Below are 27,377 nucleotides of genomic sequence, written 5' to 3' on the forward strand. Positions count from 1 at the left end.
TCCAAGCTGAGCACAGAGGCTTTTGCAATTTTGCAAGTCTAATCCTATAAGGCTGTCTCCAGTACCGAACTTCTCCCAGCGTAGACACAGCTGATCCTCACAGCCAACTGGCCTGGAGGTCAATTCCTCTCAGTGATGCCAACAACAATCAAGACTTAACTACAAGGCTGTACACATAGTCCACATAGGGGTGCACCAAGGGTGTCCACCTCAGGTTAACTGGGGAGGCCGACCCACTGGGCCATATAGGAAACCTAGCACACAAAGCTACCCTACCAACTCAGGGAAGCAGCAAAAGTGTGGAGACAAAGAAAGAGATCACTAACAAAAGAAATGGAGGAAAACAAACGACTGGATATAGAATTCAAAACCACAGTTATAAAGCTTTACAAGAATATCCTAGAAAAGGCTGATAAATTTAGCGAGACCCTCGAAGATATGAAAAAGGACCAACTAGAAATTGAACATACACTGACTGAAATAAAAAATATTTTACAGAGACCCAACAGCAGACTAGAGGAATGCAAGAATCAAGTCAAAGATTTGAAATACAAAGAAGCAAAAAACACTCAATTGGAAAAGAAAAAAGAATCCAAAAAGTTGAAGATAGTGTAAGAAGCCTCTGGAACAACTTCAAGCATACCAACATCAGAATTATGGGGGTGCCAGAAGAAGAGAGAGAGCAAGATACTGAAAACCTATTTGAAGAAATAATGACTGAAAACTTCCCCCACCTGGTGAAAGAAATAGACTTACAAGTCCAGGAAGCGCAGAGTACCCCAAACAAAAGGAATCCAAAGAGGACCACACCAAGACACATCATAATTAAAATGCCAAGAGCAAAAGACAAAGAGAGAATATTAAAAGCAGCAAAAGAAAAACAGTTAGTTACCTACAAGGGAGCACCCATACGATTGTCAGCTGATTTCTCAACAGAAACTATGCAGGCCAGATGGGAGTGGCAAGAAATATTCAAAATGATGAATAGCAAGAACCTACAACCAAGATTACTCTACCCAGCAAAGTTATCATTCAGAATGGAAGGTCAGATAAAGAGCTTCACAGATAAGAAAAAGCTAAAGGAGTTCATCACCACCAAACCAGTATTATATGAAATGCTGAAAGGTATTCTTTAAGAAGAAGAAGAAGAAAAAAGTAAAGATAAAAATTATGAACAACAAATACGTATCTATCAACAAGTGAACCTAAAAATCAAGTGAATTAAAAATCTGAGGAACAGAATATACTGGTGAATATAATAGAAGCAGGGGCATAGAAAGGGAGTGGACTGATAATTCTCAGGGGGAAAAGGGTATGGGGGGTGCAGGAAGAGACTGGACAAAAATCGTACACCTATGGATGAGGACAGTGGGGGGGAGGTAAGGGCAGAGGGTGGGGTGGGAACCGGGTGGAGGGGGGCTATGGAGGGAAAAAGGAGAAACAATTATAATAATCTGAACAATAAAGATTTATTAAATTAAAAAAAAAAAAAGTCGGCCATCAGAACAAAGGCCCCTGGTTAGACCTCAAAAAAAAAAAAAAAAGACAGAAGATTCAGCCCTAGCTGGTTTGGCTCAGTGGATAGAGCATCAGCCTGCAGACTGAAGGGTCCCAGGTTCAATTTCGGCCAAGGGCACATGCCCAGGTTGTGGGCTCAATCCCCAGTAGGGGGCGTGCAGGAGGCAGCCGATCAATGATTCTCTGTCATCAATGATGTTTCTATCTCTCTCTCCCTCTCCCTTCCTCTCTGAAATCAATATAGAAATATATATATTTTTACAACAGAAGATTCAGGGAGGAGGGGACTTTGATCATAAATAAGTAAACAAGATCATTTCAGATACTGAAGGGACTGGACAGAGGTGTGTGATGTGACAGAATACCTGTGTAGGTGCAGGGATGGGTTTATTTTAGAAAGGTGATCTTTGAGCAGAGATCTGAAGGATGGGGAAGGAACCAGCTATCTGAGAGGGTGGGGAAGAGGATTTCAGGTGGAGGATGATTAAAAGCAGAGGGCTTGTGGCGGGAAGAGCTTGCTTATTCAAGGACTAGAGGCCCGGTGCACGAAATTCATGCACAGGGGAGGGGGGTGTTCCTCAGCCCAGCCTGCACCCTCTCCAATCTGGGACCCCTCGAGGGATGTCCGACTGCCCAGTGGGATCGGGCCTAAATGGGCAGTCGGACATCCCTCTCACAATCCAGGACTGCTGGCTCCCAACTGCTCGCCTGCCTGCCTTCCTGATTGCCCCTAACCGCTTCTGCCTGCCAGCCTGATCACCCTCTAACCACTCCCCTGCCAGCCTGATTGATGCCTAACTGCTCCCCTGCCAGCCTGTGTGCCCCTAACTGTCCTCCCCTGCCAGCCTGGTCCCCCCCAACTGCCCTCCCCTGCAGGCCTGGTCCCCCCCAACTGCTCTCCCCTGCAGGCCTGGGTCCCTCCCAACTGCCCTCCCCTGCAGGCTTGATTGCCCCCAACTGCCCTCCCTTGCAGGCCTGGTCCCTCCTAACTGCCCTCCCTTGCTGGCCATCTTGTGGTGGCCATCTTGTGTCCACATGGGGGCAGGATCTTTGACCACATAGGGGCAGCCATCTTGTGTGTTGGAGTGATGGTCAATCTGCATATTACTCTTTTATTAGATAGGATAGAGGCCTGGTGCATGGGTGGGGGGCCAGCTGGTTTGCCCTGAAGGGTGTCCCGGATCTGGGTGTGGGTTCCCTTGGGGCATGGGGCAGCCTTGGCAAGGGGCCTGTGGTGGTTTGCAGGCCGGCCATGCCCCCTGGCGACCCAAGCGGAGGCCCTGGTATCTGGGGTTTATTTATCTTCTACAATTGAAACTTTGTAGCCTAGAGCGGAGCCAAGCCTTCTGTTTGCTCCGTGGCAGCAGCCATTTTTTGGGGGATTTATGTATCTTCTATAATTGAAACTTTGTAGCCTTAAACGGAGGCCTGGGTCGGCCAGGGTGTGCAGAAAGCTTGGCTTCCTCCATCACCGGGGGCAACCCTAGCCTCCTGCTCTTTCCAGCTCCGTGGCTGCCGCCATTTCTGTTTGGGTTTATGTATCTTCTATCATTGAAACTTTGTAGCCTTGAGTGGAGCCCTAGGCCGGCAAGGGCAGGCGGAAAGCTTGGCTTCCTCCATTGCCGGGGAAACCCAAGCCTCCCTCCTGTTCTCTGTGGCTGTAGCCATCTTGGTTGGGTTTATTTGCATATTCACTCCTGATTGGCTGGTGGGCATGGCTTGTGGGCGTGGCTTCTGGGTGTAGCAGAGTGATGGTTCATTTGCATATTACTCTTTTATTATATAGGATTATATAGGATTTCAGAGAAGGCCAAAGGGGCTGGAGTGCAGTGGGCATGGGGCAATGTGGGAGAGGCAGGTGGCCACAGACAGAGTGTGGGCTTTAACCCAAAAGCTAAAAAGAAAGCTCTTGAAACATTTAAGCAAGGACTGGGAATAAGGGGTGAGCTGCACATGCTATGATGGAAGGGGCTTCCAAGTTCTCTTTAGCAGCTATGAAGAAAATGGCCTGGAGTGACAGTGGGGGCAGGGGAACGAGAGGATGTGGTGGAGATGAAGATGAGAGATGATGGTGCTGGTAGCTGGTGCAGTGGGGAGGCAAGAAGCAAATGGGTTCGCATTTATTCTAGGGTGAGCTGTGGAGGCTGGATGAATACACGTTTGCATGCATGTGGTTGTGTGTCTATATGTACCTTAGTATGTGCATGTACTTGAGTATTACATGTAAGCAAATACAGGGACATGGACATGTATATCGAATATACGTGATTACCTTTACATGTGTGCTTGTGCATGTGCTCCTGTGTGTGTGTGTGTGCAGGACATACCTAAGGTGTGAAGTGTCTGAAGAGAGCCCCAGCAGAAGATGGATCTCTCCATACCCAGCACCCCAGCACCGCCATCCATGTATCCTGAGTAGGAAAAATCCAGGCAAAGCTACCAGATCCTCTCCACTCTAGTCAATTCAGTGAGGAGGAGGGATTCCCAAGCAGGCTCACCTCCCCAGGCCGGATCTTGATGTAGAAGTTACTCCTCTTGTAGGAGATCTTGAGAATCTTGGGCCAAGCGAAGCGGTTGATCCTCAGTCGGTCCCGGTAGATGAGCAGGCCATTGGCACAGACTCCTAACATAATGTCAATGCCCTCAGAGTCCTGTGTGAGAAGGGACCATGGAACAGCAGGCCTGGCGCCCACTCCTGGGGCAGCCTGCCCCCAACCCCAAGTCCCTCCTGAGCTCTACTTATAAATGAGCCCAAGAAGCAGGTGGACTTGGAGGCTCTGTGCTGGAGTCCCCTGACCATCCCTCACACAGTCATTCAACCATTCACTCCTTAATTTTGTCATTTATCCACCCACTCACTTGTTCTATTATTTTCTTGGTTAATCACTTATTCATCCAGCAAACACTTAATGGTACATATTTGGTGCCAGGCCATGGGCTACACGCTAGGGATACAGAAATAAATTAAGGCCCTGTATTTCCCTCACAATGCTCCCAATCTAGTGGTGGCACAAACAGGTTCAAAAATAAATATAATACAAGGAGAAAATGATAAGGGTCATGGGAGAATAAAGGGTTATGAAACTTGGAAGCTTCAGGTCGGCAGGAATGCAGGGTCTGGCCCTCCAGAAGAACATCATAGTTCAATGGGGACCCCCCAGATGCTAGGGGGCCCTGGGACCCAATGGTACCTTGGCATGGTGCAGGTCTACTCCATACATGGAAAGCTTCTTGGCGTTCTCCAGGAAGTGGATTTCTGCTTCTCCTGGGGTCATGCCCCTAATGGAAAGAAAGGGATCACAGGTGGCCATGGGAAAGGCCCGCCTGAGTCCTGCTGCCTGAAGGTGGCCAGAGTCAGAACCTGTGATTCTAGGAAGGCAAATGTTCTGGAGTGTGTGTATGGCTAGACCTCCCCTCTGCTCTCAGTGCAGGATGGTGCACCCCAGACCCCTCTTCAGTCCACCCAACCCCCATCTCCTGCTAAAGCTCAAGTCCAATCTTGTTTCCTCCAGGAAGCATTCAAGGGCTGGGCCGGGAGTCAGGATTTTTGTCTCATTCTGCCACTGAGTGAAGTGTGAGCAGTGAAGTGAAGTCCTGCTTCTCCATGACCATGAAGCCACTGTGGAAGGCTGTCCATTATAATCACCCAGGGACTCAGGAATCACTGCCCACATAAGATATTTATCTTATATACAGGATTTGGAGTCAAAAAGGCCTGATTATAAGTCCTGATTATAACATTTAGTGAGTAGGAGCCATGTATTATGCCTTCCTGACATCTCATAGTATCTTTCAAAATGCTAAATATATAGTATATACTCATTAAATTAAATATATATATATTTATCTTAGAACATTATATCAGAAACCACTTAACCTCCCCTGAGGAATAGGTGCCCTTTTTCCTTTCTGAAAAGAAGTTATACAAGATCCTTCTTTGCTTTGACTGCCAGGAAACCATATATTTTACACTCAGACACAGCTAACATTTATTGAGGACTGCATGCGGTTACTGTTTAAAGCATTTTGCATGTCTGAAGTTATTGAATCCTCAAAACAATTCTATAAATAGGTATTATCATTATTCCCATTTTACAGATGAGGAAGCTGTGGCACAGAGAGGTTGAATAACTTGCCTAAGGACACACAGCTACTAAGTAGCAAAGTCAGGATTTGAATCCAGACAATGTGGGTCCAGAGTCTGTGTTCCTAACCATTACATTTACATCTGACTCACATCCTCTGGGCCTGTTTCCTCTGCTCTGTCCACCTCAGTGAGGTACTGTGTGGAATACCTGGACAGCAGATGTCAATGTGCTCTCAGTCAAAAGAGCTGTAAAGGGATGGCCATCAGCATTTTTCTAGCCCATATGGATCTAAACTTCTTTCTCTCAATCACAGACAGACCTTGAAGATATTGCAGGTTCACTTCCAGGCCACCAGAATGAAACCAGTATCACAGAAAGCAAGTCACGCAAACTTGTTGGGTTCCAAGTATGTTTATACTATACTGTAGTCTATTAAGTATGCAATAGTATTGTGTATAAAAATGGACATAGCTTAATTTTAAAATACTGTATTGCTAAAAAAAAAAAAAAGTTGTTAATCTGAGCCTTTAGCAACTCGTAATCTTTTTGCTGGTGGAGGGTCTTACCTTCAATTTATAAAAAACTCAGTATCTGTGAAGTGCAATCAAACAAGGTATGCCAGTGTTCTGACTCTTGCAGATCCCTAACACATCCTAATACCTACAACAGGAATGACAAAGAGATGGTAGGCAGGCCATCACTCCCTATTCCCGAGCCAGGCAGACACTGCTAACCCGTCATATGTTTCAGTATCCTACGCAACACAATACAACAACAGCCACTGCTAACCAATCAGAGTTGTGTGCAAGTCTCAGAAAGACACATCTGCCACATCTGCATTCCACCACACCCCAGCAGGCTTTCTTCCCCACATACATGGTCCCTTCACATCTGGCCCTGGACCTCCTCTCCTGATGCAGCCCCAGGACACAACCCTCCTCTTTCCCTCCATCATTATTAGCAATAAGAAAACATCACCATACCCGCTCCCACAGGCACAGCACTGTACAGTTTATAATGCACTTTCACATTGTTTACCACACTGGGTTCCCATAACAATCCTGACCTGGAGCCCAAAGCACTTCCAACTTGACAGGACCCTAGAGACAATTCATTTTCAGGGGTTCCTCCCAGTGGATGGTACCACCCTTATAGTGGGCATTTGGAAATGGAAAGGAACATTTGGGTTGTACAATGACTGAGGGGTTAATAAGAGCATTTAATAGCTGGGGCTCAGGGATGTCAAACATCTTCCAGAATGAATTCTCCTACTCCAAAGACCAATAGTTGAGAAACACTGATGATCTAGGTCTATACAAATACAGGTGAAGAATGAGGTTGATAGGTTAAATAGCCAGCCCACAACCACACATCTAGCTAATCATCTAACTTCTGCACAAAGTGCTTTCCTCTGCACAACTATTCAAGCCCTCAAATCACAGAGAACATATGGTGGATCTTTACGATGTGCCACTTAGTCCTCCCAGCTACCCTCCAAGGCAGGTTTCATTAGCGCCCACACTGAACGGATGAGGAAATTAAAGAGGGAAGTAAAATGACAAGGCTGAGATCCCCTTGTTTGTAAGTGGCAGAGCCAGCAGGTGAAACCGGGCAGTCCGGCTTTAGAGTGCAAACTTTTGAACTTCATGCCACGATCAAGACATCAGGACACTTACTCAGGGACACATAATAGTTACCATTATCTCCAGCTGACAGATAAAGAAACTGATTCTCAGAAACCAAGGATGGGGAATCATCACACTTATACAGGAGCTTAGAATCTGTGGTCCCAAGAGGTCATTTAAGGTTATACAGCTAGTTACTATCATTCTCATTTGATGAGATGATTTGCCCTCAGATTTGCACCTCAAATTAGCAGCAGAGTCAGGTAGAGTACTTACAGCACTGCATCTGGGGGTGTAGCAGGGAAGGTTCTAGGAGCCAGTTAAGGCCCTGGGCGTAAGGCCCTCTCACCTGTATGTCTTGTGCAGCTCCATGATCCTCTCCTCCAGCTCTCGGGTCTGGTTAGGGGCGAAGCGGAGCTCACTGACATAGTTGCCCACATGCTCCTCAGCATCATAGTCGCCCAGCTCAGCCTGCACAGCGTAGGAGCCCAGCAGGGCATGCGTGACGAAGGAGCAGGGCAGCCGGCCTGTGATGATGTCTGCCCGCAGCTGCAGGCACAGGTAATATCTGGAGATAGGGGAGAGTGGGCATGGGCACAGTGCCTCTCCCTCCCAAGATGCCCACTGATCCATCAGAACCAACCTAAGCACCCCTCAGCTCAGTAGGAAAGGAATGATCCTCGACACTAGCATTTCACGTGTTGATATTTTGGGTGTGTCCGATGAGATGGTTTTGTGCCATTTCATATTTTAAGGATTTTTGTTCACGTCTAAATTTGAAGGATTTTTTCTACTGTGAGAGCATTTTCAATTTCTAATTCATTTTCAAGCTCAATGGGACTACTTTGATCACTTTCTGAAAATGTAATGTATTTTTTGATTATACAGTTAATGTATTTTTATTGTGGAAAAACGTAAACTTTAGAGGTGACTCTAAACTTCCCCTTGATGTCCATTTTCAGAACCCCCCTCCACCAGAGGTCACCCCTGTTATCTGTTGTGTTCTTGACTTTTTTCCTCCATGGACGTATAGAAGGGCAAGTGGTTTTATTCATGAGTGTTGTTAACATGTACATAGTATCAAATGCTACATCTGATTCTACAACTTGCCTTACAGCACTTCCCAGGTCAGCACATGAGACTTGACCTCATTCATTTTAACTCCTGCACAGCGCGTCCAAAGCCCGGACAAACCCATTTGCCAATGTTTTCTCAACACTTTTTATTTTGCCTCTAGCACTAAGTGAATGGTCTAAAAATAAATAGGTTTAAAAGGAACATTTCCAACCACTGGGCCATGATTTTTAATAATTTTTATGCACACTTGGATGCTTTTACAATTTTTAGAGCCATTTTTTATTGCTTTTTCAGTTATTGTGTATTAAAAATAATGTTTCGGTCCAGTCTCCACCAGTAATGCCTACTTGCCCACTTTGCTATGTTTCACCATTTTTTCAATTGCCTGTTTTCTTTTAGGTGGCTTTTACTTAAAATAATTTTTACTGCTCATGATGTTATTTCGCAGTCTGAACTGGAGCTCTGGCAGGAAGCACGTGCAGCCTCAGTGTGTGCTCAGGGCCAAGGCAGAGGCTCAGAACCAGCAGCAGCTCACACATCACAGGCAGCAGGTGTGAACAGATGGGCATTCTGGTCAAGTCTAAGATTTCAGAAATCACTGCCAAGCACTCTGATCAATATTTCATTTCAATCCATTTGTCTCTTTGACCAGTTTATTTTGGGACTGAATATTTTTTTTACTAAATCACCCCATTCCCTGGGATCATCCAAGCTGGACAAGGCTAATTTCCCTCCTGGGGGTCACTGGAAGCCTGATGCCCAGGCGGGGACTGGCACAAACAGGAGAGGCATCAGTGGGCGAGACCAGGGGATCGGGGGCTGACCTGGTCTAAAGCTCTCAGCCCTCCTGGGAATGGAGTTCAGACACTGATGCTAAATCTTGGCCCCAAGCCAGACCTTAGGGCTAATGAGCCCAAGGCCTCGGGCCAGATCTATTCCAGGGACAACTGTCTTATCTCTCAAGGCCAAAGTCAGCATCTTGACCTTGGCCCACTGCCTGGCAAACAGGCAGCCAACATTATGAAAGAAGGACCCAATGGGAGGGAGGGGCTGATTCTATAGCCCTTCCCTGCTGTAGGAAAAACTCCAACCCACATCTGATTGTTGGTGGGTCTGTAGGGCCCAGAACATGGATGAGACTATCTCTTGGAAGAAGCTTAGATAAAGGGAAAGGCCTCTCACTGTTCTCATCTTGAAAGATGCTTTGCACCCCCTTTCAATCTTCAAGCCACAATGAGACTACACATGCATCATGTGCACCCCTGCAGCCCAGGCTGCCTCCATGGGGGTTGTCACATGCTTCATTTGACCCCCACATACTTGACATGTACACAGAACAGCACACAGGACAAAATTCCCGCATGGGAAGGCATCTGCACTCTACTCCCTCTTTATCCCCACAGTCGAAAGCTGGTGGTCCACCCAGAACATCAGATCTTCAGATGTGTTTGGCTGGTCCTACCCAAAGATGTCCCACACCACATTTTAAAAAACATTTGAATTCGTTTCCAACGTTTAAAAATTGTGATGTTTTTACTCTCAAATTGGGCCCAATTCTCATAAGGCCATGATTGCCCAAGCTCAACAGCAACTGTCTTAGATGGCGCCTGTCCTCTTGGATTCACATTGGTCCCCACGGCTCCCTGTGACACCTCTCCCTCTGAAGGGAAGGGTCACCTGCCATTGACCATTATGTTTGCATCCCTTTCTCTTGAATTGAGTCATCTTCCTTTATGATGGTGTCTGCCTGGCCTACATAGGCATCTGAGGTTGCCACTGCCATCACATGCCACCCTGCATCTCCCACGGCCAGCATATCTGCCACCTCCCTCCACAGCCCTCACCTTGTGATATCTTCTGTCAGCTGGGCAGGGTCAGGGGGGTAGAACTTGACTGTGAAGGCAAAATTCCAGGGGCTGCCTGAAAGAAGATGGGCAGAGATCAGAGAGGCACCATTACCCAGTGAGTGGCCCAGACAAACCATCCTATCAGCAATTTTCAAAGTCTTCTCATATGTATAATCTCAGGACAATCTAATCAGAGAATCTGGAACATTGTTCCCACTTGACAGATGAAAAGACTGAGGCCCATGTTAAGAGACTTATTGTAAACTAGCAGTGGGAAGAAAGGTAGAAAGAAAGAACACCAGTTGTGCACCCCATTAATTATTTTACAAACATTGCTTCATTATATCTTGCAACAACCCTATGAGTAAGTCCGATGATTGTTCCCATTTTGCAAATGAGGACATTGAGGCTCAGGTAGTAAAGTTGTCAGCCCAAGGTCACCCAGCGAGAAAGGATGATGCTGGATTTCAGACCCGGCCCACCTGGCTCCAGAGCTCGTGCCCCTTCCTTTTCAGGAAAGTGTGGTTAACAGGACGTTAATGGGAAGAAAAGTCTAAAAGCACCACATTAAATGGGTTTTCTAACTTTAGACTTCTCAGAGCCCTCACTCTGCCATTATAAATTGTACCTCTCTAGAGGAGACAAGCATTCAAGACTTCCTAAAACTTATCTGACCTGCTGTATCCATTTTTCATAAGGCAGATTAATGTTCCCTGAAACACACTGGAAAACTCTGCCCTATCTCACTTTAACTCTATCTCAAATGACAGAAATGGATTATAAACAAGACCTAAAAGGCAAATATGATGGGCTAAAAGTAACAAAGGTCATTTCACAGGGATAAATGTTAACCTCCGCATTTAGATATGAAAAATTAATGGTACATCTATAGAAGGCAGACAGAAATAAAGGTTGAGGTTTTAGCTGGAAACTAGCTCAGTAAGCCAAGAGAAGGGATGACCATGTAAGAAAGGAAGAGAGGTTGGTGGTGGAGGGGCGGGGGCAGGAGGGAGAGGGGATGGGGAAAGAAATAGAGAGGAGGTGTTGATGAAAGGCTACAATCCAGAACAATGGTTAGACCACCCCGGTGACATTTGGGGCTCCATGCTCTACAAAGGCCCCTGACAAAGTGAGAAAGTGAGGCCCATCCAGGACAGGGCAGTAGTCATGACGGCTAGAGGCCATGCTGTCACTACCATCCTCATCATCACCATCTTCACCATATAGCTGTCATGTCTCCAACACTTACTAAGCTTTGGTCACTTGGTTTGCTACATGTTACAGGCATGTATAGAAATTTAATCTTCATAATGATCCTGAGGTTGACTTTCCTTCCTATAGATGAAGATTTTGAGAGGTGTGCTCGCTTCGGCAGCACATATACTAAAGATTTTGAGAGGTTAAGGGTCACTCAGCTGGTCACTCCCAGGGTCACTCAGCTGGTCAGCAGTAGAAAACAGAGGTCTAGCCCGGCTGGTGTGGCTCAGTGGTTGAACATTGACTCATGTCACAGGTTCGATTCCCGGTCAGGACACATGTTGCGGGTTCGATCGCCAGCAGGGGGCACGCAGGAAGCAGCCAATCAATATTGATGTTTTTCTCTCATCGATGTTTCTCTCTCTCTCTCTCTCTCTCTCTCTCTCTCTCTAAAAATCAATAAAAACATTTTTTTAAAAAGAAAACACGGGTCTAACCTTGGGGCATCTGACCTCAGAATCCAGGCTCCTGACCACAGCTGACTCCTTGGAAAAAGAATACTCAAGGGGAGCCCTGGCCAGAGTGGCTCAATTGGATGGGCATCATCCCAGGCTCGGAAAGGTTGTCAGTTCAGTTCCTGTTCAAGGCACATGCCTAGGTTGCAGACTAATACCCGATGCGGGAAGCAGCCAATTGATGTTTCTCTCTCTCACTAATGTTTCTCTCTCTCTTTCTCTCTCTCTCCTTTTCTCTCTCTTTCTAAAAATCAATAAAAATATTTTTTAAAAAAAATAAAGGAAGAAAGAAGCCTTAAGGGGAAATAATCCCTGTCTCAGAAATAATAATGATAATAATAACTAATACATACATACTGGATGCTACTTGTGCAGGTACCATTTAAGGTGTTGTGTACCTAATAACTCATTTAATCCTCAGAACAACCTAAAGGTACATACTATTATCATTCCCACTTTACAGATGAGGAAACTGAGACACAAAATAATACAAGAAGTAGTGATGGAGTCAGAAATCAAATCCAGGCAGTCTAGCCTCATTCTCTCTCCTTTTAAGTACCACACCACACTGCCTCAGAAAAGCCCCTGCTAGGTGGCAGGTACTGTCCACACATATGTTATTTAACTGTCATCTCCACCATGTGAGGTAGGAATCATTAATCTGCTTGCCAAGAGGAAGCAGGAGCCCAGAGGGCTGGAGGAGTTGCCCCCAGTGCCCTCAGTGATGGGCGCAGAGATTTGAGAGGAAATATACCCAACTCCGAAGCCCAAGACAAGGACTTGTGCCACCTTCAGAAGGCTGGGAGGAGGAGGGTTGTCTTAAAGAAAGGGGGTAAAAAATTGCTCCCTGGGGTCCCAGAACACGGAACTAGAATGAATGGGTGGAAGTTACATGGGTAGGGCAGAGACCGTGGCTTTACACAGGAGGCAGCACTGCTCCAATGACACGAGGGCACTGACTCCTGCCTCGGGGAGGGAGCTGAGACTCCACAATGGCCAGCGCTTCTCTTTTCCAAGCTTTGGGTCCTTCTCAAACACTGCTCGCGGTACATGTTCTGATTCTTTCAGGCAGGAGAGCCAGGCCGCCCAGCCAGGCTGGGGCTCCTGGGGACAGCCTGAGCCCAGGCCTAGGACCCGGCTCCAGAGGAGCATGCTCTGTCTGTGTGCCTCTCTCTTTGTCTACAACTGACAGAAGCTTACAGGAAAAATTCCTCAAGCCCCCTCCCACAGAGTCAGCTGGCATCCCTGGGCCCAGCTGCCTGCTGTCATAGCAACAGGCTCCGCTTTCTAGCCCAGGGACCAGAGAGTGCAAGCAAGGGGGAGGGTTGTCTAGGCTCTAGATCTCTGCCTACTGCATGGCCCCTCTCTGAGGCCACCTACCTCCTCCTTCTGCCATTTGAGCCCCACCCCTCCCAACAGAAAGCATAGGTTGTCAGTCTGCTCATCTGTCTTTGCCCCAGATCTTGAAAAGAGTTCAGGATGGTGTTGGGAGGCCAGGGCTCAAGACCTGGCTCAGCCAATATCTTGCTCTGTGACCTTGAGCAAATAACTGCCTCTCTTGGGCCTTAGTCACCCATTGTTAAATACAGGAGGTGGCCAAGATCAGGGAAGGGCCTAGACTTCTTCTGACATATTAACTCCTGTCAGTTGGCAGTGGCCATGAGTGCTGTGTGGGCAAGGATTCTGAGCTGAGTCAGGGGTCACTGATCACTGAAGCCTTCACCAGCCCTGGAGAGGAGGGGGGCTGTTTTCAGGTCATTAGTTCGCCCCCTGGTCCTAGATGACTCGCAAGTCCCTTCAGTGCTGACATCCTGAGGGCACCTGTGATCCCTCTGCTAACCTACTGTGTGACTCTAGACCAGAGATTTTCTTCTTCTTTTTTAAAAAATATATCTTTATTGACTTCAGAGAGGAAGGGAGAGGGAGAGTGATAGCAACATTAATGATGAGAGAGAATATCGGCTGCCTCCTGCACGATCGGGGATCAAGCCCACACAATCCGGGCATGTGCCCTGAGCAGGAATCAAACCATGACCTCCTGGTTTGTAGTTTGACACTCAACCACTGAGCCACCACAGCCAGGCTAGAACAGCAATTTTCAACTGGGATGCCACAGTAGGCACACTGTGTGCCACAGAAAATTTTAAAACATGCAATAACTACTTAGTCATGGGCACTGACCTCTTTTCCCTTAGACTATAAATTAAAAAACGACAACAGCAGCCTGGCTGAGTGGCTTAGTTGGTTGGAGTGTTGTCCCGTACACCAAAAGGTTGCAAGTTCGATTCCAGATCAGGGTACACATCTAGGTTTCAGGTTCAATCCCTGGTCAGGGTATGTACAGGAGGCAACTGATATCTCTCTCTCCCCCCACTTCCTCTCTCTCTCAAATCAATAAACATATCTTTGGGTGAGGATTTTTTTAAAAAATGACAACAGCCAATACAAGAATAGTCACCTGGTGTGAATGAATCAAAATTATACCTATTTAACCAAACTGAGATCTGGCTGGTATGGCTCAATTGGTTGCACATCATCCTGTGCACCTAAAGGTTGCTGGTTCAAATCCCACAGGGCACATACAGGGGTTGCGGGCTTGATCCCTGGCAGAGGGTGTGCAGGAGGCAGCTGATTGATGTTTCTCTCTCACTCCCTCTCCCTCCCTCTCTCTCTAAAAATCAATGGGGGGTAAAAAAAACTAACCAAAATTATACCTATTTTTTTGTCAGATCAGCAAAAATATATATTTTTTGGTGTGCCACAGAATTTTATTAATTAGTTTATGTGTGCCATGCAATGAAAAGGATTGAAAATCGCTGCACAGTCATTTCTCTTATCCAGGCCTCAGGCTCCTCATCTATAAAACCATGCCCTGCCTTCCCCAAGATCTTCCACGTGGAGCAAATGAACTCAAGAATCTGAATACACTTCCCAAAGTAGGACAGAGCAGCACAACTGAGGACCCCGCTGCCTGAAGCCCCTGCCCACCCTTCCACCACATTCCCAACCACAGCCGGCCACTCACTCCGGATCTGCTTCTTGATTTCCTTGGAGGGGTCCAGCCAGTTCTGCAAGAGAAGATAGAGTTCTTTAGAGGGAAAATAAAGAAGAGGACCCAGATAGGCCCAGGAGAGAGCAACATCCTGAAATAGCCCCCCCGACAGACCTTGGCGGGAGCACCCTTCCCTAGCTGAGCTTTCTGGGCCCTTTTCCTTGGGACTGGGAGGTAAGGGAATAAGGCCTGGATTCACCACAGAGCTTGGGACTCAGGGCTCTGAGGTGGCATTGCCCTGAGGCAGCACAGTGAACAGGTAATACAGCTGTGGTGAGACTGGTGGAAGGAGGAAACTAGGAGCCTCCCAAGGATGGGGGAAGTGCCTCAGTACCCCCAGGAAGCCATGGCTGGTTCTCCAGATACCCATCTGGGGTGGCATTCAGGTCCCCAAGAAAGGACTGGGGAATGGAGTGGACACAGAGAACAGAAAGTGCCTAATGAAGATCTGATGGGACCCATGGGATACCACCAGGACTATGGGGGCCATGGGGAAGAAGTCTCCCCCACAGCAGGCCTCCCCTGCCAGCCCTGCTCCCCAGCCCAGGTACCTTCTGGCTGTCAGCATCACAGAAGGTCAGGCCAAAGTAATCCTTCTCCAGGAGGTTGAGGTGCTCACAGACCAGGTCAAACAGCACCTGGCCCCGGCCATGTTTCTGAAGCAGAGAGCAAAGCTTCTGTGAGGCCAGAATCACCTCCAGGTGGGGCCGGGGGATGCCTCTGACTCCACCAGAACAACGTGCAAACCCCCAAGAGCCTTCCAGCATCTAGAGCGATGTCAGCACTCCTGCCACCCCCCTGGCTCTGAACCTAACACCCAGGTCATCAAGTGCCTTCTTCCAAGCCTTCCCAGACCTTAGACCTGCTCAGGGGGTGGGGAGGGAGTTGGGAGTCGGGGAGAGGGTGCTGATTTCTCCTTCCTTACAGCGATTAAGAGAAGGAGGCTAACTTGGACCCAAGGAACAGGAAATGAAAAGTCTAAGCTTTGGGTGTGAGAAGGAGAGAAGAGACACCTGAAATATGAGGGACATGGACAGTGGGTTAGGGGAGAGCCCAGGACTCAGGGTCACAGTGTGACTCACCCTCCCCAGCCCTTCCCCTTACACTAAGTCTGAGTGAAATCCTACCCGGGCATCAAGTGAGGTTTTATAGGGACTCATGGGGCCTAAATCAACCTCAGCTAGAAGCAGCCTGATAGAACCACCTTTCTATCCCACCCCAATACAACCAGGCTTGCTATCTCTCTGAACACCGTATGGGCCTGAGGATGCACAAGGACAAATCCCAGGACCTGACGAGGTACCCTAAACCCACAGCGGTGAGGATGAGCACCAATAAAGGGATTACAGGGCAGGGAATGAGAAGCAGTTACTACTCAGAGAGGCAGGGATCTCCAAAGAGAGGGTGAGGCCCTGCAAGGTCTGGCTAGGTCATAGGGGCTGAGACCAGGCCTGACTATGGACAGCAGCTTCGGGAATCCATGAGATTCCTGAACCTGGAGGAGTGCTTCAGAGAGTGTGGACTGGCCTCAGCCAAACTCTACACTCTTCTAGGGCAGGATGAAACTGCCTCTTGGGGCCAGTGTGGGTAAGAGAAAAGAGGTAGAAGATATCCCTTTATTTTGCCCAGAAGTAGGCCTGATGTTTATTCTGAAACCCTTCTATAGAAGAAATAAATATTTTAAAAAACAAAACAAAAACCCAACCCTGCAAAAAAGAGGAACCTAGCCTCTCAGGGCTCAGAAGTCAGTCATGTCTTAAGATCATGCAGGAGGGAGAAAGGGAGATGGCTCCTGTAACTCTCAGCAGTTAGGCCACCCTCTGGACTCTCCATACGCATGCAGAGGGCCAGGAATGGTGTCTAGGCTAGGGAAGAATCTCTAATGGGGCGAGTGACAGTTCAGATTTAGGCAGGATTCTGAGCCTATATAGGAAAAGAGAGATGCTAAATGTGAGGCCAGAAGGGCTGACTCCAGAGAGGAGGTATCTGCCCTGCCACCCAGTGTGGGACAGGACCATGCCTAAGGGTTTCTACATGGCCTGGGGGAGTGTGTCTTTCCAATGGGCCACCTCCCTGTGCCTGGGGGACGCCCTTACCATGGAACCCTCAAGTGACTAGTTTGTCCTAGCGGTAGTATCCTGGGCAGGGGGGTTTCACAAGGGAGGACCCCTCTCTCCACCCAATAAAAATGATTCTAGTTGGAACAGTGTCTGCTGGGTCACACTGAAGAGACTGGGCTGCAGATCAGCCCTTGGATGGTGGCTCCTTGCCAAGGTACAGCCACCCTGAGAAACCTTTTCCTGGTGCCAGCCTGGTGCCTCATCTAATTCTATTTGCAATCAAAACAGGCCTCTCCAGGCCTGGATGCCACCATCTGTACAAAGAGCTGGCCAGGTCATCTCTCTGGGACACTCAAGTCAGTCCAGGACTCCATGACGAATGGATGCCCTCTATCTTGGCCCAGGCTGAATGCACACAGAAGGGGCTGCTCTACTCTGAGGCCAGCTGGCTGCGGATGGGGCATGTGGCACTGGGTGGTCCCTACCTCCACCTCACACTCATACTCAGAGGCATCAAGCAGAGTGACTCGGCAGATTGCACTCTTGTATTTCTTGGCAATCTTCTGGGGCGATTTCTGGGCCTTGCTGGGCGTGGTCCTCTCTGACAGGCCATCAGCCTCCCCGTTGTCCTTCTCCTCCATGTCTAGGCTCTGTAGGTCCAACCAGGAGAAGAGTTTGGTCAGCGAGCTTGAAATCACAGCCTTTCACCCAAATGAGATGCAACAAGGAGGCAGCTGGGGCTATGATGTCCCCCAAAATGAGAGCCACTGCCATCTAAGGTCCCTGGAGTTACCAGAGTCTGTGGTGGGTAGTATAGGAGAGCCAGAGCTTCCATGTGCAACAGGGTGACTCAGGTGAGGGGTCTACTGCTTTCCTGCAGGCTCCTGCTGCTGGGGCAGCCTCTGTAGGCGGGAACATCCCACAAAACCACCCCCGGTGGCCAGAGCTGTCCTGTTTCTCCAGAATAGTGCATGAGATATAAGAATATCTATCTGGTCTCCTCCTTCTTAGTCTGTCACTGGGTCTAGCCTGAGGTTTGGGACTTGTGGACTAGTTTAATGGAGGGAAGGGAGGTCTGAGCCCTGCCCTCTTGTCCTAACTCTACCATTGACACCCTCAATGACCTTGGCCAAGTCCCTGCCCTGTCTGGGCCTATTGTGATTTAAGGAAGGAATAAAGTCAATGACTAGGTGATTCCTTGAGTCCCTTGTAGCTTCAGGGTGATAAATTTGGGGCCACCCTGGGCTGGCGAAGCTAGAATGGACAGGCTCAGGGGGTAGGAAATGAGGTTGAAAGAACATGTGTTTTTGACATCAGATCTAGATTCAACTTCCACATCTGTCACTTTAGAGCAATGTGACTTTAGCAACTCACCTTATCCTGCTGAGTCTCAATTTCCCCAAGTGTAAAATGGGGAAATTAATAGCTACTCTCTTAGGTATGGGAGAATTAAATATAAAAACGACACTATGCTCAGAATGTAACTGTGGTCAGTAATAAATCTTCATTTCCTCCTCCCCTCCTTCCTAAGAACTTGCCCAGAGGACAGGCTGGGCAGGAAGAGGGATGCCCATGCTCTCGGGCACACACCTGTTCAGCAGGCCGAGTGTCCTGCTGGGGCGGTTGCTTTTCATTGGAGTTGGCCTCCGGGTGGCCGTGGCCTGCAGAGGTCACTGGAGTGGTCACAGCAGCAGCAGCGGCCCCAGGCTGCTGTGGGGCCTCTTCCTGAGCCTTCTTCACCTCAGAATCCGGGCCTGTCTCTGTTGTCATGGTGACCAGCACGCCTGCATTGGCATGAAGAAGAACATGTGACGGGGAAAGGGGCAGCGATAGTGTGACAGAACAGAGCGAGAGGGGCAGGAACCACACGCAGAGAGAGACAGATGGAGACAAATGGATAAAGAGCCACAGAGAGAGAGAGGGGAGGAGGGAGGAACAGGAAGTAGGGATGGGGAGAGAGTCATGAGAAGTGAGGGGTTGGTGGGGACAACCGAGGTCACAGACTCCTCCCTCCCAACCTTGTGTACTAGCTCCTCAGGGACTCTAATATCTTGTCCCAGGTCTGGAATGTGGACCCTTCCTAGGGATGATGTGACTCTCTAGGGAGCCCCACTCTGCCCAGAGCATAAGGCAGGACCTCAGTGAGGCTGTCTGTCCAAAAACAGCAAGCTGAGCGCCCCACTAAGCTACTGGAACACAGTAACCCCTCACTAAAGGCTGGATAAACTGAACTCAATCAAAAGACCCCTAGGCTCCAGACCCTCCCAGCACTGACTGTGGGCAAGGCTCTTCATGCCTCAAGCCTTGTCAATAATTCCTGCCCCGTTGACTTCACAGGGATGTTGTCAGGATGGATCCAAAGGGTAAGACAGAAAGGCATTCTTAACAAACGCACAGCCCTGACCATGTAAGTAAGGGTCAGAAAAAACTGGATTCAGGCCCAGGTTGGCCACAAATGGAGCATTCAGTTTACCTCTCTAGGACTCATCCAAAAAGCAAGGGACTTAGAGAAACTATCTATTATATAAATTATATATAAATTAGCTATTCTTATCCTTTTCTTCTTGGAGCAAGAAATGAGATTTTAGAGAATCAAGGACCTATTGCCCAGGTATTCTGTGAAATAAGCACACTGCAAGGACAGAAAAGGAGAGAAAATGTCATGGTCCCACGTTATATTTAAAAAACAAAACAACAACCTCAACAACACAACACTGCGTTTGTGTACTTGTAGTAAAAGATCGGAAAGATCAATCAGCAAACTGTTAAGAGAGGTTAATAATTTTAAATATACTTTTTTTTTTTTAAACTCACAAGTTGGGTGTTTTGAGGAGGTATCTATGCTGACCCCAACAGTGGATTCTCAAAGAAAAGTTTGGAACTAAAACCAGGGAACAGAGATATGGGCAGGAACCCTCATCCCTGATGTAGAGCCTTCCTCCAAATACACCTGACGCTTATGTGACACCTAGTGTCAACTCTGTGCCAAGATATAAATGAGAAAGAGCAAGACTTAGACCTGGCAAATCCCTCCCTGACCCCATCTACCATGGGAGGCCTCTGATGGACAGACAGGCAGACAGGTGCTGGATCCACCCTAGGGTTCCTCTCTGACCCCATCCACTATGAGAGGCCTCTGATGAGCAGGCAGACAGACACTGGATCTACCCTTCAACATCACAGCTACCTCCAGGGGCACATACCCCTGCCCCACACTTCCTTTTTGCTTTTCAGTTTCTCTCCTTGCATTCCTGTGGGGCACCAGCCCAGCCCAAACCAAAGGGCACTGGACAGAAAGGCAGGACCCCTGAGCGCCCCACTAGGCCACGTGGGAGCTCTTGGGCCCCAGACAGATCACAAACATCCTCAAACCCCAACGAATGGGTAATGAGTAAAACGCTTTGTAAGCGGGAGTTCGTAGCACAAATGAGAGGGTTTGTTGTTACTGATGCTGCTAATAAAGTGGAAGACGAGGAGGAAGAGAAGGCCTTGGTCCACAATGCCTCATCCTCGCCCTGAGATGCTTCCCACTTACATCATTACCCTGGGCTTTACGGGATCACTTAAAGCCGTAGTAAAATAAAGGCTCTCTGTCGCTTGGGTGACACCAAGTGCTGACAGTGCAGGACACAAAGCAACAAGAGCTGCTCCAGGGAGCTCACCGCCCAAACAGATCTGCCCGCCTGGCTCGGGATCTCAGCCTGCGCTGGAGGATGTCGGCCATTATGCTAGATAAGGCCTAGAGGGAAGAACCCTCAACATAAATGCCTACTTAATTTTGCTTTAAAAACACACACTAAAGAACCCACAGACTAATTTGTATGTTTTTGTTGTAAGGAGCAGAATCCACATGACCCTCACGAGCCCAGGCAGCCGCCCTGGTGCATCAGCTCCTCCCCTCTGCTTCAGCCCACACTCTCTGAACCTTCCCTGGCCTGGTCTTCTTGCGGACAGCCAGGAGAGCAATCTTAAATAAATACCCCAGTCTTCCGCTGTCCGGGTCTTTAGCAGAGCCTGCTGGCAGTGAAGACCTGGTGCTGGCAGAACCACAGAGGAGCGGCACTGGAAGTCATTCAAGATAATTCCATCTCCTCTCTTTTACAGATGATTCCCAGAGAGCGAAAGACACTTGAGTGACAGTCATTTCCTCAGACAGGTTTTTCCTAACCCTCCCACCCACTCTCCTCCCACCCAGCCTCCTGATTCCCCAACCCTAGCTGCTTCAAGCAAACCTCAACAGAAGCTCCTCGAAGGAGAAAACACTCAGGTCCAAGGAGGTAGCATAAGCCACGCTTGAGTACTGTGGCCAGGGGCTGGTTAGATAAATGATGGCTCATCCACTTAGAGAGTTTAAAAAGATGACGGAGAATATCTGAATGAAAAAGCATGATACATAACAGTTTGCACAGATGGACCCTATTTTGATTAATATTTATACACAGATACAGAAAATTCAGCAAAGTGTTAACTTTGGTTGTTTTTAGAGAGTACAGATTATTATTTTCTCTTCTTTCTGCTTAACAGAGTTCTCAATTTCTCTACTATACTTGGAGATTTCTTGATTTAAAAGCATTAGAGGTTTCCCAGCCAGTGTAGCTAAATGGTTGAGCATCGACCTACGAACCAGGAGGTCATGGTTGGATTCCCAGTAAGGGAACATACAGGGGTTGTGGACTCGATCCCCAGTAGGGGGCATGCAGGAGGCAGCCAATCAATGATTCTCTCTCATTATTGATGTTTCTATCTCTCTTTCCCTCTCCCGTCCTCTCTCTGAAATCAAGAAAAACATATTTTAAGAAAATAATTAAAAGTCTTAAAAATAAAATAAAAGCATTAGAGGTTAAAAAATAAATTTTTTCAAAGCACATGGCTTGGTATGACAGAATGAGAAGGACATAAAGTTTGCTCAAACTTTAAAAAGAATTTACTAATTAAAAAATTAGTAACATTAAAATTAAAAATAAAACCTATGATAAGATCCTTCTTTATTTTACAAGTCCAGGGATAATGGCATGGTTCTCTCACCAAGCCACGGAAAACGAGCCAAGAACCTGGCTGTGGCTTCTGCTATAGCCAGTCATGTGTGCACAGTTCTACACAGGCCCAGGCCAGCACAGGCTGATGGAGCCCACTGGCAGCCAGGCTGGCTGGGCACCACAGGGGACCCTGGGGAAGCATGTGTTGGTTCCTACGGCGCTCACTGCTGCATGAGAGGAGGATGCTCACCTAGGAAACGGTTAAACACCAGGCATGTGACTTAGATTTGCTAGTGTATGTTTCAGGCCCCGAAGATTCTGGAGATTTGGTGATAGGGGACATGGCCTAGAGTTCTCAAAGAAGGGCTTATAGGGTAGGGAATGGAGGGTGAGGCGGAGTCGGGTTTTGAGAAAAGGGAGAATGTAGACAGGAGATGGCAGGGAGGGCGTTTTGGCTGAATCGCCATGTGAGCAAATGCCCAGAGATGGGAACAGGTAGTGCTGTGCAGGAAACAGACAGGTGGTCTTGACATCCTGACTCCTCAGAACAAGAAGCCTATAAATGTGAGCTTCAAGCAGCCTGGCAGGAGGAACAGGTGGAGTCGGGAGAAGTGAATGAATGAGCTGGGGGTGGTGCAGGTGGCCTTGCAGGAGTCAGACGTGTGACTACTGGGAGGGACAAGGCTCCCATCACTACATGCTGCTTCAGGCCAGGCCAGGCCAGGGTCAGGGACTTCACAGCTATCTCAGTGACCCTTCACGGGGCAGCAGGGCAGGGGCAGACCTAGACCCAAAGTCTGGGTCTAGAACTAGCTCGCTCTGTGACCTTACTAGTAAGCAAGTGACTTCACTTCTCTGAGTCTAGGTGGCTTTGTCTTAAAGTCAGAGATATGCCTCCTTCCCTCTCAGGGTGGTGATGGAGATTCAGGAAAATAACACCAAGAGAGCGCTTAGCACGGTTTGCACCCAATAAAACGACCCTGAGATGGTCTATAATTACAAGCAGTAATGGGAAGCCATAGTAGGGAGTGGCCTGAGAACCAGGAGTTCAGAAGTGTCCACCCAGAATGGATGCAGAAAGACATTCTAAGAGACAGAGGCCAGCAAGGCCTGACTGATGACCCTAAATATGGAATCCAATATGCATGGGATTAGCAAAGCGGGGAGGGGAGTCAGCCAGAGAAGTAAGTGCTGACGGTGCCTACACCAGCCCTGTCTGGAGGAGTGGAGCCTGGTGAGGCCCAGGATGTTCACTTGGTGGGTCTGGGGCCAGCCTTGCAGGCTGTCATGGTCTGGGGCCAGCCTTGCAGGCTGTTAGCATCTAATGCTCTTCAACATTGCAACCACCTGCTGGCTCCTCCTCCAGGGGCACTAAGCAGCCCTCCCACACTGTGGCTTTCCATCTGGGTGGCCCAGCCAAGGCAATATCCACTTGGCCTGCTGTTGTGCCACTCATTAAAATGAATCGACAGATTTATACATCAGGCCCTCCAACCTGGGTTAGCATGAGTCAGCATCCCTGAGTCCAAAGAACTTGGATTTGTTTTTTTTCTTTATTCCCATAGCCACTGCTCAGGTGCAAGCTACTCTAACTCTACTCTACTCTAACTCACCTGCATGGCTTCCCCAGCCTCCCCCATGGACTCCCTGTGGCCACTAGGATTTATTCTCCACAGAGGAGCCACAAAGACCTTTTCAAAACTCCAATTGGATGCCATTTTTAAAACCTCCAATGACTTCCCATCAAAGGAAAACACAAACTCTTCATCAAGGCTACATATGGCCCCTGCATCAGCTTCCACTGCTGCCCATACCATCACTGTGAGCCTGCCATACTGGCTTTCCATCTGCTCCTCAACCACACCAAGCTTGCCTCCGCTGTGGGGTTTTGCCCTTAAATGGTACAGACAGTGGGTTTGTCCCCTATATCTTGGCCATGGCAGCTCTTACCCTTCATATCTCAGTCTATGTACCCCTTGACCACTCTGTCTAAAGTGGATCCCTCCCCCTAGTTTTTTTGGTTACAGCATGCTGACATTTTGTTTTTGTTTTTTGTTCTTTTGCCACTTTAACCATTTTTAAGTATAACGCGGGTTTTAATTACATTCACAATGTTGTACAATAATCACCACTATCTATTTCCAAAATTTTTCATCACCCCAAGCAGAAACTCTGTACCCACTTAGCAAGCATGCTGGATTTTTTCCCATAGTAACTATCACAAACAAAACTTACATTTATTGATTGGTTTACTTGTTTCTATTCCTCCTCTGGAATATAAACTCCATAAAGACAAAACTTTATTAATCTCATTCACCATTACCTCCAGGGCTTAGTGCTGTTTTTGATAAACAACAACAACAAAGCTAACATATCTATAGTTTGCTATTTGCCAGACACTGATCTAAGCACTTTACATCAATTACTCATTTAATTTTTATAAGAACCTATACTAGATGTTCTCATTATCTCCATTTTACAAAAGAAGAAACTGAGCAGTTAAGTAACTTGCCCAAGATCTACAGCTAGTGAATGGCAGTGCCAGAATGTAAACCCAGGGGTCTAGTGTCAGATGGATGGGTAGATGGACAAATGGGCAAACACAGGGGTAATGGGTGGGTGGAATACCAACAAGACAAGTTTTAAGTCTTCTCAACTGAGGACCAGAGATGGGGGCTGCATTCACCTTGGGTGTCTTTCTGGGTACCAGCCAGCCAGCCTGTCCTGATGATTTATCAGCTCTTAAGCACCTGACTTTTCCATCCAAACTCCTGATATTATCATCTTTCCTTTACTGATGAGGACACCCAGGCCCAGAGAGGCGGACCAATTTGCCCAAGGTCATGAGGCTGAGCCAAGTCTCTGACTCCCGAGTCCACCTCACTACATGGCATTTCAGCAGCTGCAGAGGGGTTTCTGCCCTATACTAATTTCTGCCAGGGGTAAGGTTGGCTATGGAAAAACTCCCAGGATTGAAAGGGAAGTTTTGATTCAGTTCTGCCACTTCTCATCTGAGAGGCCTTGGGCAAGTCACTTCCCCTTTCTGAGCATGTTTCCTCATTTGTCAGACAGGGATGAGAGCCCCTGTCCTCCCATTGCAGAGAAGGGCCATGAAGATAAAGGAGGTTACAGAGAAGAAAAGCACTTTGAAATACGAAAGCTAAAGCTAAGTACAGGGAGAGCATGTTACAGATGTTTACAATATGTGTACCAGAACATATGCATGCATATGCATCACAGTGGAACAACACTGGGGCACATACAGCCACATGTGTCCATGGTGGTGAAAAATTACTCCCCAGCCAGTAAGGCTGTCTCTTCTAAATCACAGACACTAACATTTACCCAGGCATTTCTGGGAATTCTGAACCAGGTAGAAACTAATGGTAGGAAGGAGGGTAAAGAGAGCGAGAAATGGACCGGGTGTGGGAGACACAAAACACCAAGAGAATGCAAGGCAGAAAGTGTAATTCCTCTGTTTTGAATGATGTTTCGATAATCACAGTTACGAGATAACTGTTCATTCTTTTGGGAAGTCAGGGGACATATCTCCTCCATCCCCTAGAACTATGCTTCCTGGGCCATTAGTTTCTGTTTGCAGCCCTAGATCCATGCCCCACTCCAAGAAACAGGAGGCTGACCTCTAGGACTGTCTGAGCTCCCTTGCCTACAGACTTCTGGTTGGCCAATGGGAGGTGCTAGCTGGAGGTCAGAGGGTGAAGGAGAGAGAGGTCGGGGTACATCTTCCCAATTTCCCACCCTGTGGTTCTGGTAGTGGCTGAGCCCCTCTGTGACAGTTCCTTGCACAGGCCCAACCATCACTGAATTCTGTGAACATGGCCCCTGCTCTCTGCTCATTCAGGCCAATGGGAGGTAGCAGTTTCTGTCATTGTAACAGCTTTTGTAACTGTTAGTTTGAAGGTACCCCTGTGGGTTCCCTTAACCCTGCCCACACCTGTACTACCAATTAACTCAGTTGAAGCATCTGATATGTATACCAAAATGGAATTCTATTTTCCCTCAAAATCTGACAGATATACCTCCTAACACTAAATATAACAGAAAGTAGAGAGGGAGGGAAAGAGAAACCGGGAAGAAGCAATATAATCTACTGGTTAAGGATAAAATGGGAAACAAGGAGATCTCAATCAAGTCCCTTTGCCTCTCTGTGCCTGTATCTTCATCTGTACAATCCTAATGATAATCTGGCCTACCTCACAGGTGTGCTGTGAAAATGAATCAGATCATGCCTGTAGAGCACTTGGCACATGCCAAAACTCACTTAGTGCTCAGGAAATGTTAGATATTCTCATCTCAGTATTAAGTCTAAAGAACGAAATGTTAAGAATAGCATTCCCTTGGAGAAGGAATTACTGAATTAATTTTTCTTTTTAGGGGGGTTCTCTGTGTTTTAAAATTTTCCTATGAACATATATTACTTTTGGAGTCAGAAAAGAATTAAAAGAAAAACAAAAGAATGAGAGAGAGAGAGAGAGAGAGAGAGAGAGAGAGAGAGAGAGAGAGAGAGAGAGAGAGATTGTTAAGACTTGTTCTTTCTCTCTGGAGATGATGCTCTTCCATTGGGATTTCCCCAGGACGGAACATTCACTTCCTGGAGTGACAATCTCCGGGTGGATGTGAATGAAATGACTGCCTGCTAGGAGGGAGGAGGGGTGCAGGGTGAGAGAGCTGCCTCTGGGGCTCTGTACCACCCTCCCAGCCAGTCTTGGGAGCTCCTGAAGTATGCAGAGGGGCTGAAATGGGAGCTGGGCCACAGTGGTTCTTACTGCTGCTCAGCTCCCAAGAGACAAAGGAGAGATGGCAATTTGTCAGAGGCTTGTGGTACCCATGGGCACCACATTAAATAAAACCAAGCAATGTGAAGAGGCTGCCACGGGTTAGCACTGGCTTCCTGCCCAAAAGTTTCATGTGCCACCACGGAGCCACAAACTGATGTGCAGTTGTGGGCCAGGGACCATGTGACATGCCCAGAACTGCAGAGTAACAGCATCAGAAAGGAGAAATGCCTCCCTCTTGGGCCACACTGACTGCAGAGGCAGATAGAGACCGTCCTGTAACTGGCATCCTCTGAGAGCCGGGCTATGAGCTGGTTCTCTTCCAGGCTTTGTCTCATTGGAGCTGCACAACAAGGACCAAACAGGGTAGGTGGGCTTACTCGTCAGGCCGGCCTTGATGGCCAAGGTCAAACAGCTAGTCAGATCGGATAGAGCCAAGACTAGGACCTAGGTGGGCGGCTCATGGTCCCATGCTCTGTCCCCTCAATCCTGCTACCTCCAACTTGCTGTCAACCATGTAACCAAAGCTACTGTTGCTCTGGATATAGAAATAATAACAGCAGTATCAACCCCTCCCACATGCAAGGCACTTGACAATTTAAAGGATCCTTTTAGAATAATCATTT

The 27,377-nt window shown here is 47.8% G+C and overlaps 1 protein-coding gene across 20 annotated transcripts in view; it reads right to left on the bottom strand.

Annotated features, from left to right (window-relative positions):
• The window catches only part of EPB41L1 (erythrocyte membrane protein band 4.1 like 1), a 140,114-nt gene that overhangs the window by 37,555 nt on the left and 75,182 nt on the right, over positions 1-27,377 (bottom strand). For all 20 annotated transcript variants that reach the window (XM_080685616.1, XM_080685615.1, XM_080685613.1 and 17 more), the window contains 8 exons: positions 18,570-18,763; positions 17,465-17,629; positions 15,471-15,575; positions 14,893-14,935; positions 10,153-10,228; positions 7,581-7,799; positions 4,710-4,797; positions 4,017-4,169 (listed from right to left, as the gene is read on the bottom strand). In XM_080685616.1, coding sequence (XP_080541742.1) covers positions 4,017-4,169; positions 4,710-4,797; positions 7,581-7,799; positions 10,153-10,228; positions 14,893-14,935; positions 15,471-15,575; positions 17,465-17,629; positions 18,570-18,749 — 1,029 coding nt within the window. In that variant the 5' untranslated portion in view covers positions 18,750-18,763. The remainder of the gene's footprint in view (positions 1-4,016; positions 4,170-4,709; positions 4,798-7,580; positions 7,800-10,152; positions 10,229-14,892; positions 14,936-15,470; positions 15,576-17,464; positions 17,630-18,569; positions 18,764-27,377) is intronic.

This window comes from Plecotus auritus (genome assembly GCF_963455305.1).
Source record: "Plecotus auritus genome assembly, chromosome: 8".
Taxonomy (NCBI): domain Eukaryota; kingdom Metazoa; phylum Chordata; class Mammalia; order Chiroptera; family Vespertilionidae; genus Plecotus; species Plecotus auritus.